Source organism: Eschrichtius robustus, chromosome 16 (genome assembly GCF_028021215.1).
Source record: "Eschrichtius robustus isolate mEscRob2 chromosome 16, mEscRob2.pri, whole genome shotgun sequence".
Classification (NCBI taxonomy): Eukaryota; Metazoa; Chordata; class Mammalia; order Artiodactyla; family Eschrichtiidae; genus Eschrichtius; species Eschrichtius robustus.
The window spans coordinates 87955281-87971299 of NC_090839.1; the positions used below are offsets into that span (position 1 = coordinate 87955281).

The 16019-nt window shown below is 46.6% G+C and overlaps 1 protein-coding gene across 3 annotated transcripts in view; it reads right to left on the minus strand.

The window, feature by feature from the left end:
• Positions 1 to 16019, minus strand: part of LMTK2 (lemur tyrosine kinase 2) — an 84751-nt gene that overhangs the window by 21608 nt on the left and 47124 nt on the right. For all 3 annotated transcript variants that reach the window (XM_068523848.1, XM_068523847.1, XM_068523849.1), the window contains exon 7: positions 6004 to 6140. In XM_068523848.1, coding sequence (XP_068379949.1) covers positions 6004 to 6140 — 137 coding nt within the window. The remainder of the gene's footprint in view (positions 1 to 6003; positions 6141 to 16019) is intronic.

Here is a 16019-nt window from a genome sequence, read left to right on the forward strand (position 1 = left end):
AAAAACAGCAGATTACATTTTTTGGATTTCAGTTTTACCCCTTAGAATCTTTTTAATTATCAACTGGCACATGAATAAAAAAGCCACTAAATTAAAATAGAATCGGATACCTAATTTATAGTTTTAAATCACAAATAAAAGTAATCAGAAGCTGAATTTCTATAGTCCAAAATTTAAAACATTTGTCTTTATATGACTGTAGAAGACCAAAAACTTTATCAAAGTCTTATTTTCGATGATTTTAATTTCCAAAGCTCACATGTCTGAAACGTAACAATAACGAGAATGGGGACAGCAGCAGCTAAGGCTGATGTACTTCAGTGACAGCCTGGTGTGTACGACGACACTGATCCGATCATACAATAATGGCTAACGTGCGCCAAGCACTTTACACAAGGTGTTTCTCTAAGCACCTGACACGTATTAACTCACTTAATCTTCACGACAAGCCTTTGAGGTGGGCACTATTATGTTCCCCGTTTATAGAAAAGGAAACTGAGGCACAGAGAACTGAAGTGACTCTGCCAGGGTCAGTATTTCCGTCTTTCACCGTCGGTAACCACCACCAACAATCCATTACCAGTCAGAGCACGGTGCCGTGTGTGCAGCTGCTCCTCAACAAACATGCTGATCTCAATTGCCAGTTAAGATGTGTTCAGTTCTTCTTTACACTATGTTTACAAGCCGTATTTTCACGGCGCACCATTCAGAAGCCATCAGGCCTGTGGAGGCGTCTGGGGAAAACCTCGGGACCCCCCTACTGTTATAGACAGTATACAGGCGCATGTGGGAGATGCTGCGGGTCTGGTTCCAGACCACCGCAATAAAGCATATCTCGCAGTAAAACGAGTCACATGAATTTTTTGCTTTCCTAGTGCATAGAAAAGTGATGTTTACACTACACTGTAGTCTATTGGGTGTGCAAGAGCATTATGTCCAAAAAAGAAAAAACAATGTATAAACCTTAATTAAAAAATACTTTATTGCTTAAAAAATGCCGAAATAATTACAATAAGTAACATCAAAGATCACTGATCACAGATCATCGTAACAAACATAATAACAATGAAAAGGTTTGAAATATTGCGAGAATTACCACCATGTGACACAGAGACAGGAAGTGAGCAAACGCTGTTGGAAAAATGCGCTGACAGACGTGCTCAGCAAAGGGCCGCCACAGGCCCTTGATTTGTAAAAAACCGCAGCATCTGCGAAGCGTGATAAAACGAGGAGTGCCTGTAGAAACCTCCCATCTCAAGGAGAGAAGTGGTCCCTGTCTTTTGGAGTGAAGGAAGAAAGGGAGGGGGGCCACACGCGGGCAGGAGAATACAAGGCTCTAAGGCAGCCTGACCCTCTGGACCAAGAGCTGCACCCGTGCGGCCCTGCAGGTCCTGCCGCAGAGGCTCTGAGCACCTCCAACCAGAATTTCTGGAGCCCCTGTAAACAGATCCTTCTATTTATTTATGTATTTATTTATTTATGGCTGTGTTGTGTCTTCGTTGCTGCGTGCGGGCTTTTCTCTAGTTGTGGCAAGCGGGGGCTACTCTTCGTTGTGGTGCACAGGCTTCTTACTGCAGTGACTTCTCTTGTTGCACAGCACAGGCTCTAGGTGCATGGGCTTCAGTAGTTATGGCAAATGGGCTCAGCAGTTGTGGCTCCCGGGCTCTAGAGCGCAGGCTCAGTAGTTGTGGCACACGGGCTTAGTGGCTCCGTGGCATGTGGGATCCTCCCGGACCAGGGCTCGAACCCGTGTCCCCTGCATTGGCAGGCGGATCTTAACCACTGCGCCACCAGGGAAGCCCCAACACATCATTCTCAACCTCCCCAACACCTGTGTCCTAGGACCAGCATTAAAAGCTGGGTGCCAGCGTTCCGGCCGGGGCGTCTGCGTGTCATCTGTGGCGGGGCAGCAGGGCGAGGCCAGCAGGGCACCTGCAGAGCCCCTGGCACCTTCCACTCAGGCCACTAGATCCACTCCAGGACCACCCAGCTGCCTCCCTCCTCGCCTCTCTCCTCACACATGTTTCCTGCGGGTCTTCAGATACAGGAAAGGAGAAGCTTAGATAAAAGATGAAAAGTTATACCTGCAAAAGACCTGCGGCTCTCGTTATAAACAACATTGTGAAACTCTTATACAATTCAACTGTTGCTCTCAGAGAAGGAGGAAGTGCTTCTCATTACCTGAAAACCAGGGGTAATGAGGAGGAAAACAATGGTGTGACTGAGAGGATTTCTTCTAAACCTGCTCCCTCCCTCTACCCCAAACATCCCGTCACCAGAGTACAGTGGCAAAAGCACTGGACAAAGTCAGAGGCCTGGGAACGAGTCTTGGCTCCACCGCTAAGAACTATGTGACTTCGGGCTAAGTCAATTGACACATCAGAGCCTCAATTTTCCTTGCCAAAAAAAGGGGGGGCCTAACCTGTAAGGGTTAACTCATACGGTTTTTATAAGAATAAAATTTTTTTAAATGTGAAATGTTTTCAAAACATTGAAGTGTTATCCAGATTCTAAATGATGATATAATTCAATTCAAAATTAGTAAAAATAAACACTCTCTGAAGGCCAACAACATGCCAAGCTAAAGAATAGGAAAACGCAAAGGTGTAACTTTTTAATGGCAGAGGTAACTCTTGACGTCAATGGCTGGTTTGGGTCAGGAAATACAAACATACCCAGTATATTCTTCCTTCAAGTTGAAAAACAGGTCTAGTGGCAAAGCTGCCAAGCGATCCAGCCCTGAAAGGCTCTAAAGCTCTGGCCCCGTCCCCCTTGGCTGGCAGCACTCGAGGTGGCCTCAGCTGTCAGTGGGACCCAGCCGCGTGAGCAGAGCCGCCAGACGCGGGAAGCGTGCGTTCACAGAGGAAAGGGGTTCTAAACAGCTTCCCATCCCGAGTCACAAGGAAGCATCACCACTTGTTCTCTGCTTCCACTGGAATGAGAGTTTACCCATCTCCAGGAGGACTGCTCTCATGGAAACAGCTCAGTGTGGCTGGTGCCATTTCCAAAACCATCCTCTCCTCTATTTACGTTACCACTTAGGGTCTCCCAGAGACCCTGAATTCCTGATCAAAAGAGCAACAAACAACCGAAAGTTACAGAATACTCTTCTAGGGCTTGGCCCACGTTACCTTATGTAATCTTGACCAGAGCACTTCAGGGCAAGATTATCCCCATTTCATAGAAGAAACAGGCTCAGAAGGATTAAGGAACGTGCCTCACACTGGTAAAGCTGAGGAGAGGCCACTTAACAGCACCAACCTGCCGCTGGCAGCCACGAAGGTCTAAAAAGAAAAATCCCTACGTGGGTTGTGAAGAGACTCTGCCGCTTACCACTTGAAGGGGGGATGCAGCTCACAGAGATATAGGTAGAGGATTAAGGCAAGAGGACTCTGACATGGCACAAAGAGGCAACTCTGCTTAGGGTTTGGACAGCTTTCACCCCTGCTTATCATGTCAGCCCCCATCATGCTTCTCTTCCCCGACACACAGCACAGCCAGCCCACGGGTCTACAGCAGTCCTTCCTAACCCCCTCACACGTACCTTCTGTGTAAGCTGGGTTATATGAACACTGGGCTCCTGTAACACTGGACACCCACACTCTTAGGGCCGGATGACTTAGTCACCTCGGTGTTTCTCAGCAGAGAGTAACTTTAACTTTAAAACTGGGCAAATCCTACAGAGGTCCTTTCGTGCACAGCTGCCACCTGGGTACTCCTCAAGGCCACCGTCACACAGGTCTCCAGCTATGTGAGCCACCACAAGGCCCACGCCGCAGGCTGGATGCCCTGTGCACTTAGCTCATTGCAGTGACCTGGAGGCTTCTCATGGGAGCTGCTCCTTCAGGAAGACTGACAGGCTGGGGACAGGAAGTCCCAGGCCCTCGGCCAGCAGGGCAGGATGGCGTGCAGCGTAACACACTGGCAGCTCCTGCTGTTTACGTGGCCTTCACGAATGTCACGCATTTGACTGCAGAAACACAGGCTACCCAAGACCCAGGCACACGTCTCCTCTTAGACGATAAGTAAAAATAAAATTTAATTGGGGGTGCTTTACTAGATCAGCTTCCAGTTGGACATGTAGGATATTCTATTTTCAACCAACACAGAAAGTCCGACTTTGAGTTAGCAAATAAATATTCTAAAGTCCAACTTAAAAATACGCTACTATGTATTCAATATCTTGTAATAACCTATTGATATAATGACAAATAATCTGAAAGAAATATATATATATAACTGAGTCACTATGCTGTACATGTGAAACTAACGCAATACTGTAAATCAACTATACTTCAATTTTTAAAAGATGCTATTACGCTGTGCTTCGAACAAAAAAATAAAGCACACAATTTTGCCCCAAATGGAAATTTTACATAAAATATGGCTACTTTTTAAAATAAAATGAAACAGCTGTCAATGGTTTCAAGAATTTTCTTTACCTTGAGTTTATGCACCTGAATTAAATCCAAACCACGTGAGTAAGTTTATCAACTTTATTTGTTCTAAAGTTCACAAGATTCTAAATTAAGTAAAACTTTAACCTAAAGAAACTCAAGGAAGATAACATTTACTCTGACATCCTTGCCAATTTTTAAAATACAAGAGTAGAAACCGACTTGGGCTTTAAACACAATTTCTAGCTGTCTTTGATAACTTTATGTTGCTGATTCCGATATGATATTCTTTTTAAATGCTCCATTCTCCAAAATCTAAAAATTCCTACACCAAGTATTAGGTAATAATCATCTGTGTTTCACAAAAGATTAACAATACAAATATGCTGGGAATTAACCTGTTATGAAGTTAAAAAACAAAATATAAGATTTCTCCATTATAAAACAAATAGATCCATTATAAAACAAATAGATCTTTATATTTTGAAGTTTTGTGTAAGGGTTTCTGCCTTGGGCCTGAAGAAACTCATGATCTTCTGGGTCTCTTAAAAAGCACTTTATCAGAATGATTTGCTCACTATGCAAGCCAGACAAGATAGATGTGTAAGAAAAATGTGAATTTTCCTTCTTCCCACCCTGAAGTAATGTTGAGAATTTGATAGGTATTTTTCCATGCCTGTTCACACACACACACACACACACACACACACACACACACACACACACCCCTACAAATAAAAGAGTTATTTTTTTTTAACGTTGTCATATTATAAATATACTCCTGTGCAACCTGCTTTAAAAAATACATAATACTTCATGGACATCCTCCGCGTCAGTACACACAGGCGCTCCTTTTCAGGTCTTTGGATTGTTAAGAGTTAAATGACTTAACGTCAACTAAAGAGACACTGCCCAGTTCGTCCAGAGACCTGAGAAATAATTTTAAACATAAATCAGAGCTCAAAAGGCTATTCACAGAATCATCATCTCAGACAGGACTCAAAGCCCTTTGTTGTTTTAATTACGGAAATTACATTGACGATCTGAACAAGATACGTACGATGCGCTCCAGAGAGCTGCAGCTATTCAAGTAGGAACAGAAAGGCTTGGACAGAAATGTGTTATCCCGACCACTGTGCCGCTCACACACAACCCCCGATCACCCCCAGCCTGGCCTGGGTTGTGTTGGTCGGAGACCAATGCTGTGACCTTCTATGAGAAGATGATGTCAGCCCCTCAGACCCCTTCTTCCCATCTCCGGAACGGGAGGCGGGCCACACCGTGAAACCCAGCGGGTGGAGTCGGAGCCTGAAGCTGACAGGAGGAGGATGCAAGACTGGAACTGTTCCCTCTGCACTCTTTCGCATTCTTTGAAATTCTGGGACTAATTTCTAGGCCTTAGGCTGTATTAAGGCACTCTGTTCCCCGGCACTGGTTTAAATGGAGCCCAGCTCAACCCGTATTCTGACACTGGGCAGGAGCGGACACCTTGTTTACACATCGAGAATTCACGTTACAGCTGGTCCTCCTTGAGCTTCCTGCAGGGCCTCTTCCCACACTTCTGGGGTCAGCAGTGCGGGAGGTGCACGCGAGCAGAGGGACCCACCTGTGCAGGAAGTGCCGCTTGTGCATGGCCGCCAGCCCCGCCGCGATCTCGCACGCCAGCCTCTGCAGCAGCGTGGTCTGCGCGTCCCCCCGCGCCGGCTCGGGCTCGCCACCGCGCAGGTACGCCTTCAGATCGCCCTGCGGAAACCAGCCCAGGTCAGTCTCCAAAGAGGACCGGGGGAACAAACGGGCATCTCCACACACGCCTCAGCTGACCGAGAGGCTAAGATTACTTATTGGAAATTATTTCGATTTGAGCTTAATAAAGAATAATCTCACCCTGAACAAGTGTGAAATTACAAAAAAGCAATTCCAACCAAATACTTCAAAGGTAAAGAAAACACTATTCTCCTTTTAGGATCATTCTAAATTAAACATTAGTTTACCTTTGTTATATAAACACACAGATAACAACACTTAAAAAAGATAAATTGGCAATAATGCACAATTTAAGTGCAGAAGTACAGAAATTTCCAGGTAACTAAGAGATGAGATGGAGAGTAAAAGAAGTGCCATCCACACCACCTTCAGGGATTCCAGGAGAACATCACATCACAAAGGCCACCACCAAAGCACTCATGAGCAACAGAGAGGGAGATGAGGAAAGAAAAATGGGTGGAAGAGGAGGAAAAAGTACTCTCAGTGCCGGTAACTGCTTCAGTTCTCTGCCGGCTTCCCCAGGGCCCTGTGTTGCCCAGAGACCACTGCGAGAAAGAACATTCTAGCCACTCCAGAAAAATTTGTGATGTTAATTTAAACAAGCCTGTTCAAAGGACAGCAGCACGGGCAGGAAAATGGACAAATTCACATTTAGACACCCAGCACACGTGTTTCAATGCCGAGTACCCCACGTATTTGCACAGGACTCCCCTATCTTATCCTGTTTCTGTTTCATGATTTTAATTTTAGGGCGGTATGTCTTGGGGGATTTATAGTGTATCTCTTTTGGGAAATACACTTTTGAGGCAATCTTCCACATTCTGCTTACCACATGATTAAGTATTTATTGATGTGATTTAATTCCAAGTTTAAGCTTTATATAATCAGTTAATAAAATTTAGAAAGCAAGCCAACAGCTTTCACTTTTCTTTACATCTGAGTCAAAAAAGACTCCGGAGGAAGGAAATTTTTCTCAACCAATTAAAGATTCTGATACATTTCTTATAACTGCTACTGAAGATAGCAAATTCCTCCCAGAATTAAACTTTAAAACACAATATTCCTTTACTAGCATTTGTCCACACTGAATAATAAATACATTCTAATGTAACTTCTAGGTCCACACCAAGAATCTAAATTTGTTTTCATTCCCAGTTTCCATCATCTTAATATGAACGATAATGTTGATATCAATAACCGTTACCACCGGAGCTTTCGAACGTGTGCCAAGCACTGTTCTTGGAGTTTCCACACCTGTTACCCTCAAATAACTCTCACAATTTAAAACACTTTCCAGATGTGGAATAGGCTTCGGGAGGTTAAGAACTTTGCCCAAGGCCACAGAGCTAACAAACAGTGGGGCTGCACTTCTACAGTTTACCAACTTGTCAAGAAAATTCTATTTGGTGAGCAAATCAAATTAGTACGTAGATCAAACCGATTATTCTACAAGAATGAATGTCCAGTCAATTAAAGCCAATCACACCGCTGTGGAGGAGTCTCCCAAACTGAGTGAACTGCTCTGCCAGGGCAGCAGCTGCTCCCCTCGGGACCAAGGTGTGGGCTCACCCACGTCACGGTCCTCCTATTTCTTTGCGAATGTGGTGCTTTCCCCTTTTGCTCCCCTAGCAATTACAAGCTGCTCCAGCGGAGAAACAGACACCTTTTCCTCCCCTTTAAAAATACATGTCCCTCCTCATCCCAACCCCACCTTCACCCAGGCTAGGCTCTGTCCAGCATGGGAGTGGTGGGAATAAACCCAGCTTTGGGCGACAATTAAATTAACCCAGAAAAACTCCAGCAAAAAGCACCAGGCTACAGGTTAATGGGATTTTCATAAGGTAGCTCATATGAAAACAAAGAGCTGAAGTTTATTTACATTACCAGTGAAATGACCACTTACATGCATCTGTCTAACCCCTTTCTTGCAATATCCATCTAAGGAAAAAACTACCCTCACACAAAAGTAGGATTATGCTGTGCTGCATCTGGCCACATCTCAAAACAAACAGAAGCTTCGGGCAAACAGCAAGTACTTCCCAAGTGACTTTGGCCATGAAGGCAGGAATGGCAGAGTGGGTGTAGTTATTTTTCAAGGTTACCTAAAGCATATTCCTTACCACTCACTGTTCTAAAGTTATCTTCTCCCCACAATAGGCCACTCCCCAGATTTCACTAGAAGATAAAGTATAATAAACAGAAGGGGATTTTTGCTTCAGACCGCTAACGCTCTGAAAGTTTCCAGCTTGGCAAAAACTAAAAGCCTCTCCCAACCCACACTGGGGGGAGGCAAAGTGAGCTCGATCCCGGAAAATACGTCTCTAACCTGGGGGGTAAACATGAGCGATTACTGAGGAGCCCGATGACTGTTTCTCGAGGATGAGACCTGTGATGGGTTGAGAGGGACTCTTTCTATGTTCTAGAAAGAGCCTCAGAGCTCTCCTGGCACCACCATTTAAAAGAAAAATCAGCACAAAATCTTTAATTACAGAAAAAATTTTTATATTATATAAGTACTAAAAATTGGCTCATTCTATCCAAAACAGATAAAGCTGTATTTAGATATCTGGCTTATTTTATTTATGTTTTAATGATGCTTAGTGAGTAGACAGGGATTATTACTTTGGTCCATTATTTGAAGAGGAAAAACAATGAGAACAGCAATGTATTCTGAACTAAAATAAAGTTTCCTTTATCCAAGTTTTAAAAATTTCTTAGATCCTCCCTAAACTGTGCCCCTCTGCAAAATACTCAAAAAGAAAAATGTATGACACTAGATGGCAGCAAAGTGCTTATACTAAGATCTCAGATACCAGAGCAGCCCCTTGGCCGACTTCTTGGAATGAGTCACTCGAAGACCTTTAGATGGTTACTCACAAGGGTCCTCTTAAATCCCAGCATCAGCTGCCATGAGGGCTTCGTCCAGCTTTTCGCAGGACACTGAGAACAATGAATTAACTTCAATACAATGTAAAAACCCAACAATTAAATAGCTTTATAACTGAAAAATTAGTTGTTTATACATTTAATAGAAGGATTTGGGAGGAAAATTTATGTTTTTAAACAAAACTCTGAGGACTTCCCTGGTGGCGCAGTGGTTAAGAATCCGCCTGCCAATGCAGGGGACATGGGTGCGAACCCTGGTCCGGGAAGATCCCACATGCCGTGGAGCAAATAAGCCCGTGCGCCACAACTACTGAGCCTGTGCTCCACAACTACTGAGCCTGTGCTCTAGAGCCTGCAAGCCACAACTACTGAAGCCCGTGCGCCACAACTCCTGAGCCTGTGCTCTAGAGCCTGTGAGCCACAACTACTGAGCCTGTGTGCCGCAACTACTGAAGGCCGCACACCTAGAGCCCGTGCTCTGCAGCAAGAGAAGCCACCGCAGTGAGAAGCCCGTGCTCTGCAACAAAGAGTAGCCCCCGCTCGCCGCAACTAGAGAAAGCCGGCGCGGCAATGAAGACCCAACGCAGCCAAAAATTTTAAAGATTAAAAAAAAAAAAAAAAAATCTGAGTGAAAGGAGGAAAGAATGGCAGCAACAGCCGCGTGCTCGGTGTTCACTGACAAAATGAAACAGGGAGGTAGGGCGGGATCCCTGGGAACGCCCCCAGCCCGAGGGTTTCTTAACTCCCTCAAGCCCTCTGACTGCACCTACTTTTCCCTCCACCACTCGAGTCCCGCCCCGCCCCGCCCCCCACATCCACACCTGCACAGCACCTTCTGTTATCACGGATTATTCTCCCTGAGCCATCCCTTCTCTGATCAAATACCTCTCAGGTGAATCCCACAAAGAACCAGCAAGCGCCCCTCTGCCTCCAAACCCGGTTCCCACTCCCACCCCACTTCCCTCCCCTCTTCACGGACAGACGCCTCAAACGCCGGGTCTGTGCCGGCTGGCCTGCCTCCTGGCCTCCCAATCTCTCTCGAACCCCCCGCCCCCCAACAGGCTGGGCTCTAGCTGCTCCTGCTGGGCAGGACCAAGTGAGGGGCCCGTCCCTTCCTTCCCCACCGGTCTCCTGGCTTTCTTCCGAGCTCACTGGCCACTCCTTTCTGGGGTCCCTGTGCTGGACCTTCCCCCTTACTGGTCTGTAGGCGTCGGCACGCCCAGGGCTCTGTCTGTGGTCCTCATATCTCCTCACCGTGACACTCATTCCCGGGTGATCCTATCATCCTGTGGCTTTGAAAATCACCTCTCATACATTTCTCTGGCTCAGACCCCTCCACCTCCTGAGCCCCAGACTCATCTGTCCAGCTGCGGACTCGACACCCTTTCCTAGATGCCCTAAGAGGCACCTCAAACCTAACACGCCCAGTGCAAAGCTCCGACGATCTGTTCCACCTCAGGAAATGGCATCACCGCTTTCCCAGTGGAGCAGGCAAAAACCAAAGCCCTCATTCTTGAGTTTGCTCTCTCCCTCGACGCCCACATCCAACCCATCACCAAGGCCCGGACCTATTTTCACAAAGAGCCAGGGCCTCGGGGCCCAGGGCAGCAGCCACGTGTGGGGAAGTGGAGCCACTGGCAGGGCCCGGGGACCGGGGATGTGCCGCCCCTACCAGCCGCCCCCTTTCAAGCCTGATGATGCCGTGTCATTGCTCTGCACGTGTCCCTGCTGCTGGCTCCGAGTGAGAGACACCGTCTACGTGCACCCCTGTTCCACGGTAAGCCCATGTCCTTTCTTTTCTACTGCCACTCCCGAGTGGCAGGGGCACATCACCCATCTCTGCATGGGAGGGTCCCAGTGCATGGGCTTACGTAACAAACTCATTTACAAATAAGACACGGACGTGGACTAGGCATTTTCTGTACAAAAGGCCAATTCGAAAATGGAGGCTTCCCACTGGTGGAAGACAAATGTACAGCCATTAAACTACCTGATATAGAAGTACATAGAATAAAATTAAGTCATCAGTTAAAATCCCCACTTTGCCACAAGCAATCATGTGACATCAGGCAAGTCAATTAACCAAAGAAGAGAAGACAGAAAGCCTGGTCCTGAGGTCGGGCGTGGGTGTGGCCCCGAGAGGCCCTTCATCTCTTGCAGCCCGGTTTTCTAATCTGTAAAATGAAGAAGACTGAGTCAAGAAGACTCAGTGAAGGAGAAGCAAACACCTCAGGCCCAGCACAAGGCACAGGTCGGAGCCCTCCCTCCTCACACCGCCACCCCTGTGTGGGCAGCGGCCAAGCTTCCCACAGCCCTGGGAGCCCGGGACCCTGCATCCCTGCCTCTCCTGAGCGGCTGAAGCAAGCCCGGCCCACAGAGGACTGTGGAAATCTGTACACGACACCAAGATCGCTCCCTTGCAAAGAAAAGACTATCATCTCTTGCTTCAGAGTCCGGTGACAGAGGAAGAAACTGCTGACTCTCACGGGAGATAAGACGGAGTGGAGGTGATCTACTTCCTTGTCTTTATCACCTGGGCCTGCAGTCTGGCCTCCAAGTAGTTGGTCTCTGCTTGTCCCCTTTCCAGCTGATCTTTCCCAGCAGATGCCAACCAGCCTCTCCTAACGCAGTGCTCTCTCACCCGGTCCCCACGCCACCCACTGTGGGACCATCTATCGCCCCCCCCAACCCCGGTCCACATGCACAGTTGAGCTTCCCTGCCTGGCTCACGCTGTTCCTACGACCCTTTCCTGCTGAGGAAAGTCCATCCACACACCTGTCCACACTCAGACCAAACGCCACTTCCCTTGTGAAGCCTTCCCAAAGGAGCCAGTGAGCCTAGTTAAAATTGCTACACAGAACTACCCAAACCTTTAAATTATCAATTAAGAAACTAGAAATGAATAAAAATAACTACCACTTCCTGAGCACCTACTATGCCTACACGGTGGGCAGTATCACCCCCATTTTACAGATGTCTACACTGAGGCTTAAAGAGGTCACGTAACTCCCCAAGGTGATACACAAGTAAGTGGCAGGACCAGCATCTGAAGGCAGGCCCTCCTGGCTCTACAGGCAGGGAAGGCAGGATCAGGGTGACTCACCCGTGTTCCCGGGAGCACCGGGCACAGCTCTTTGTACTCAACAGGTGCTCATACATTTCTGTTGAGTGACCCTTACCCCCGAACAATCTTGCCCGCATAGACCTGTGAGAGCACGTGTGAGAGCACAGTGTACCTCCTATGGCCACAAGTTACACACAACACGCTGCAGTGATCTCTCCCCTCACGAACACTGCACCATCAGCAGTACACATCGGTGACTCTGGTCCCGCTACCAAACTCAGAAGAGTTTTCATTTTCTTTCATAAAAATTCTAAGATAAAGTGCTTTTCAGAGACTGGTAATTCCATCTCACAAGGAATGACTTAAGTAAGTGTGAAAATATTCTCTCCTTTCTCCTTAAAAGATGTTATCGCTGAGCATGATCACTGCCTGGTGACGACGGAAGAGGCCAACATTCACTCAATAGCTCCTGACCTACTAAGAACATGTGAAGATAGTGGCTCCTTTCACTGTGGCTGCAGCTGCTGATTACCAATCCTGGGCTACAGGCCTCTGGCCTCTGGACCCTGGCCAGAAGGTGCTTTTGCCCTGAATGACGCCCCTCTGCTCAGTCTGGCCTCTTTCTGGGAGGGTTCTGGGGCATCCAGGCTGGGAGCAGGGCTCAGGTGAAGCCAGGCTTTGGGGTGTGCTGGGAACGCCCCTGCAGTCCAGGCAGGAAGGCACCTCTATGGCTCACGGGGCTGACACGAGCTGACCGTTTCTGCCACCTGGTCTCTGCACACACTGAGCCCCGAGGACCTAACTGCAGGGCCAGTGCCCCCAGTCGAGGCCCAGCCCTCGCTGCCCAGGAGCTGGTCCCTCTGCAACTTACTAGGGTCCAGAGATGATGAGAACGAAACTGCCCTCGGAGATAAATGTGACATCACTGCCGGGCAAGGTGGGGGGCTCCCTGGGTTAACGGCCTTTACCTTGATATGAGGCTGGACATTCCAAGTGCTGACTGACAGATTTCCCAAGGGCATACCAGCCTCCTCCCAGTATAGTTAACAGCGGTACAGCCCCTTCCATAATAGTAGGTAATTACCAATGTCTTTTGTGTGGTAAAAGCCACATAACATAAAATTACCACCTTAAGTGTTTCTAAGGGTACAGTTTAGTGGCATTAAGTACACTCACACTGTTGTGCAGCCATCACCACTGTCTATCCACAGAACTCTCTTCATCTTCCCAAACTGAAAGTCTGTCCCCATTAAACACTAATTCCCCCATCCCCACCTCCCCCCAGCCCCTGGCACCCGCCCTTCTACCTTCTGTCTCCGTGAGTTTGACCACTCCAGGGACCTCATATAAGTGGAATCCTACAGTATTTGTGTTTTTGTGACTTAGCTTCTTACACTGAGCATAATGACCTCAAGGTTCTTCCATATTGCAGCATGTATCAGAATTTCCTTCCTTTTTAAGGCTGAATAATACTCCAGTGTATGGATAGACCCAATTTTACTTGTTCAACCACTGATGGACACCTGGGCTGCTTCTGCCTCGTGGCTACTGTGAATAATGCTGCTGTGAACACGGGCATGAAAATGAGACCCAGGGACTTCCCTGGCGGTCCAGTGGTTGGGACTTCGCCTTCCAATGCAGGGGGGTGCGGGTTCGATCTCTGATCGGGGAGCTAAGATCCCACATGCCTCGAGGCTAAAAGACCAAAACGTAAAACAGAAGCAATATTGTAGCAAACTCAATAAAGACTTTAAAAATGGTCCACATCAAAAAAAAAAAAAAAAAAGAAAAGAAAATGAGACCCTGCTCTCAACTGTTTGGATATATGTACCTAGAAGTGAAATTGCCAGATCATGTGGAAATTCTATTTTAATTTCGGGGAGAAAAATTATTGTTTTTTAATTTTACTATTGATCAATGTACCCTTGGGCAGTGCACTTAAATAAAAATGGCTATTAGCTCTGCACTGCCAGTGAAAGCTTTTGGTGGGGATGAGGGCTCTTTCTAGATGTTCAGCCTTCAGGAGTGACTGAGGAGAGTGAACATGACTTACGAGAGTCACATAAAATGTGTTTCAAGAAGTCACATTGCCTAATTCTGGAGGGCTGTATCCATAATCTTCATCCCAAAACATGAAAGCCAACAGAAATGTAGGTAAGTTAATATGTATGTTCTGAATACTTAGTCTAGTGTAAGTACTTGGAGAATATGCATTTGAAACTGAGATAGAAAAATACGAGGGAAAAATTCTACAAAAAGAATGTTGGGGACTTCCCTGGTGGCGCAGTGGTTAAGAATCCGCCTGCCAATGTGGGGGACTCAGGATCCTGCCCTGGTCCAGGAAGATCCCACATGCCGCAGAGCAACTAAGCCCGTGCGCCACAACTACTGAGCCTGCACTCTAGAGCCCGCGAGCCACAACTACTGAAGCCTGCATGCCTAGAGCCCGTGCTCCACAACAAAGAGCAGCCACTGCAATGAGAAGCCCACGCACCGCAACGAAGAGCAGCCCCTGCTCGGCACAACTAGAGAAAGCCCGCGCGCAGCATCGAAGACCCAACACAACCAATAAATAAACAGATAGATAGATATATAAATAAAATTTTTAAAAAAAGAATGTTGACTTAACGAAAAACATGTATTTATCATATTTACATAAAAATAATGTCTGTACAGTGACAGTAATACAATCTTGTCAATACTGGGTCATTCATGGTAATTGTAAAGGAGTTATTTGTGTTTTTTGTGATGTCTTAGTGTTTCTTTCTAAGGTATAAACTATTCCCAAGAAAACCAGGCAGCTTCATTTAAAAACAAATTAGAGGGCTTCCCTGGTGGCACAGTGGTTAAGAATCCGCCTGCCAATGCAGGGGACACGGGTTCGAGCCCTGGTCCGGGAAGATCCCACGTGCCGCAGAGCAACTAAGCCCATGAGCCACAACTACTGAGCCTGCGCTCTAGAGCCACAACTACTGATCCCATGTGCCACAACTACTGAGCCCATGTGCCACAACTACTGAAGCCCTCGCACCTAGAGCCCATGCTCCACAACAAGAGAAGCCACCGCAATGAGAGTAGCCCCCGCTCACCGCAACTAGAGAAAACCCGCGCGCAGCAACGAAGACCCAATGCAGACAAAAATAAAAAAACAAAAAAAACAAATTAGAACAGCACTAAAACTAAACCCATCACCTGAACCCACTTAGAAGAAAACATTAGGCTTTTACTATTCCAGGAAAAACAACAACATTGTCTAGTAAAACTTTCAGGAATGGACAAACAGGGTGAAGAATAAGAAAATGCCAAAGTACATGAGCTAGTTTTATAAACCACCTCGATTAGCCTGGAAATGTGCTACTTCAAGAAGATGGTGATTCCTGCTGTTATTTCTGTTACAGTCACTCATGAAGAACGTTCCCATTTTTATTTATAATCAATATCAGGGACCCAAAAAAGATACCATTAAATGTCTCAGAAAAGCAGAACTCTGACAAGCAAACTTGTCTCATCACATAAAAATGCATCTTTGGTCTTCTTCCCTCACATGCTGTGTCACCTATCATACTGGTCACCAAGAGCTAGACTAAAAGGAGTTATTTTCGTATTATGATAAGTGAGGATCATACACACCATAGCTCTGATAATTCTGAGATAATCAAAACCAGCTATGCAATAAAACTATGAGAAACATCCTTGCGAACTCCTTCCTCTTCATTCTCGTGCCTCTATTAAATAATCAGGCTAAATGGCAATTATCACGTGTCTGCTCCCTCTAAGTAGGAGACCTAGAGGACAATGGCCAGTTTTCTCTCTGGGTCCCTTGAGAACAGCACGCTGCCTTTCTACACCAAGTGTTCAATCAGGAAGCACCCTCCATGATGGGGGAAAACGTGGGGAGGGCACAGAA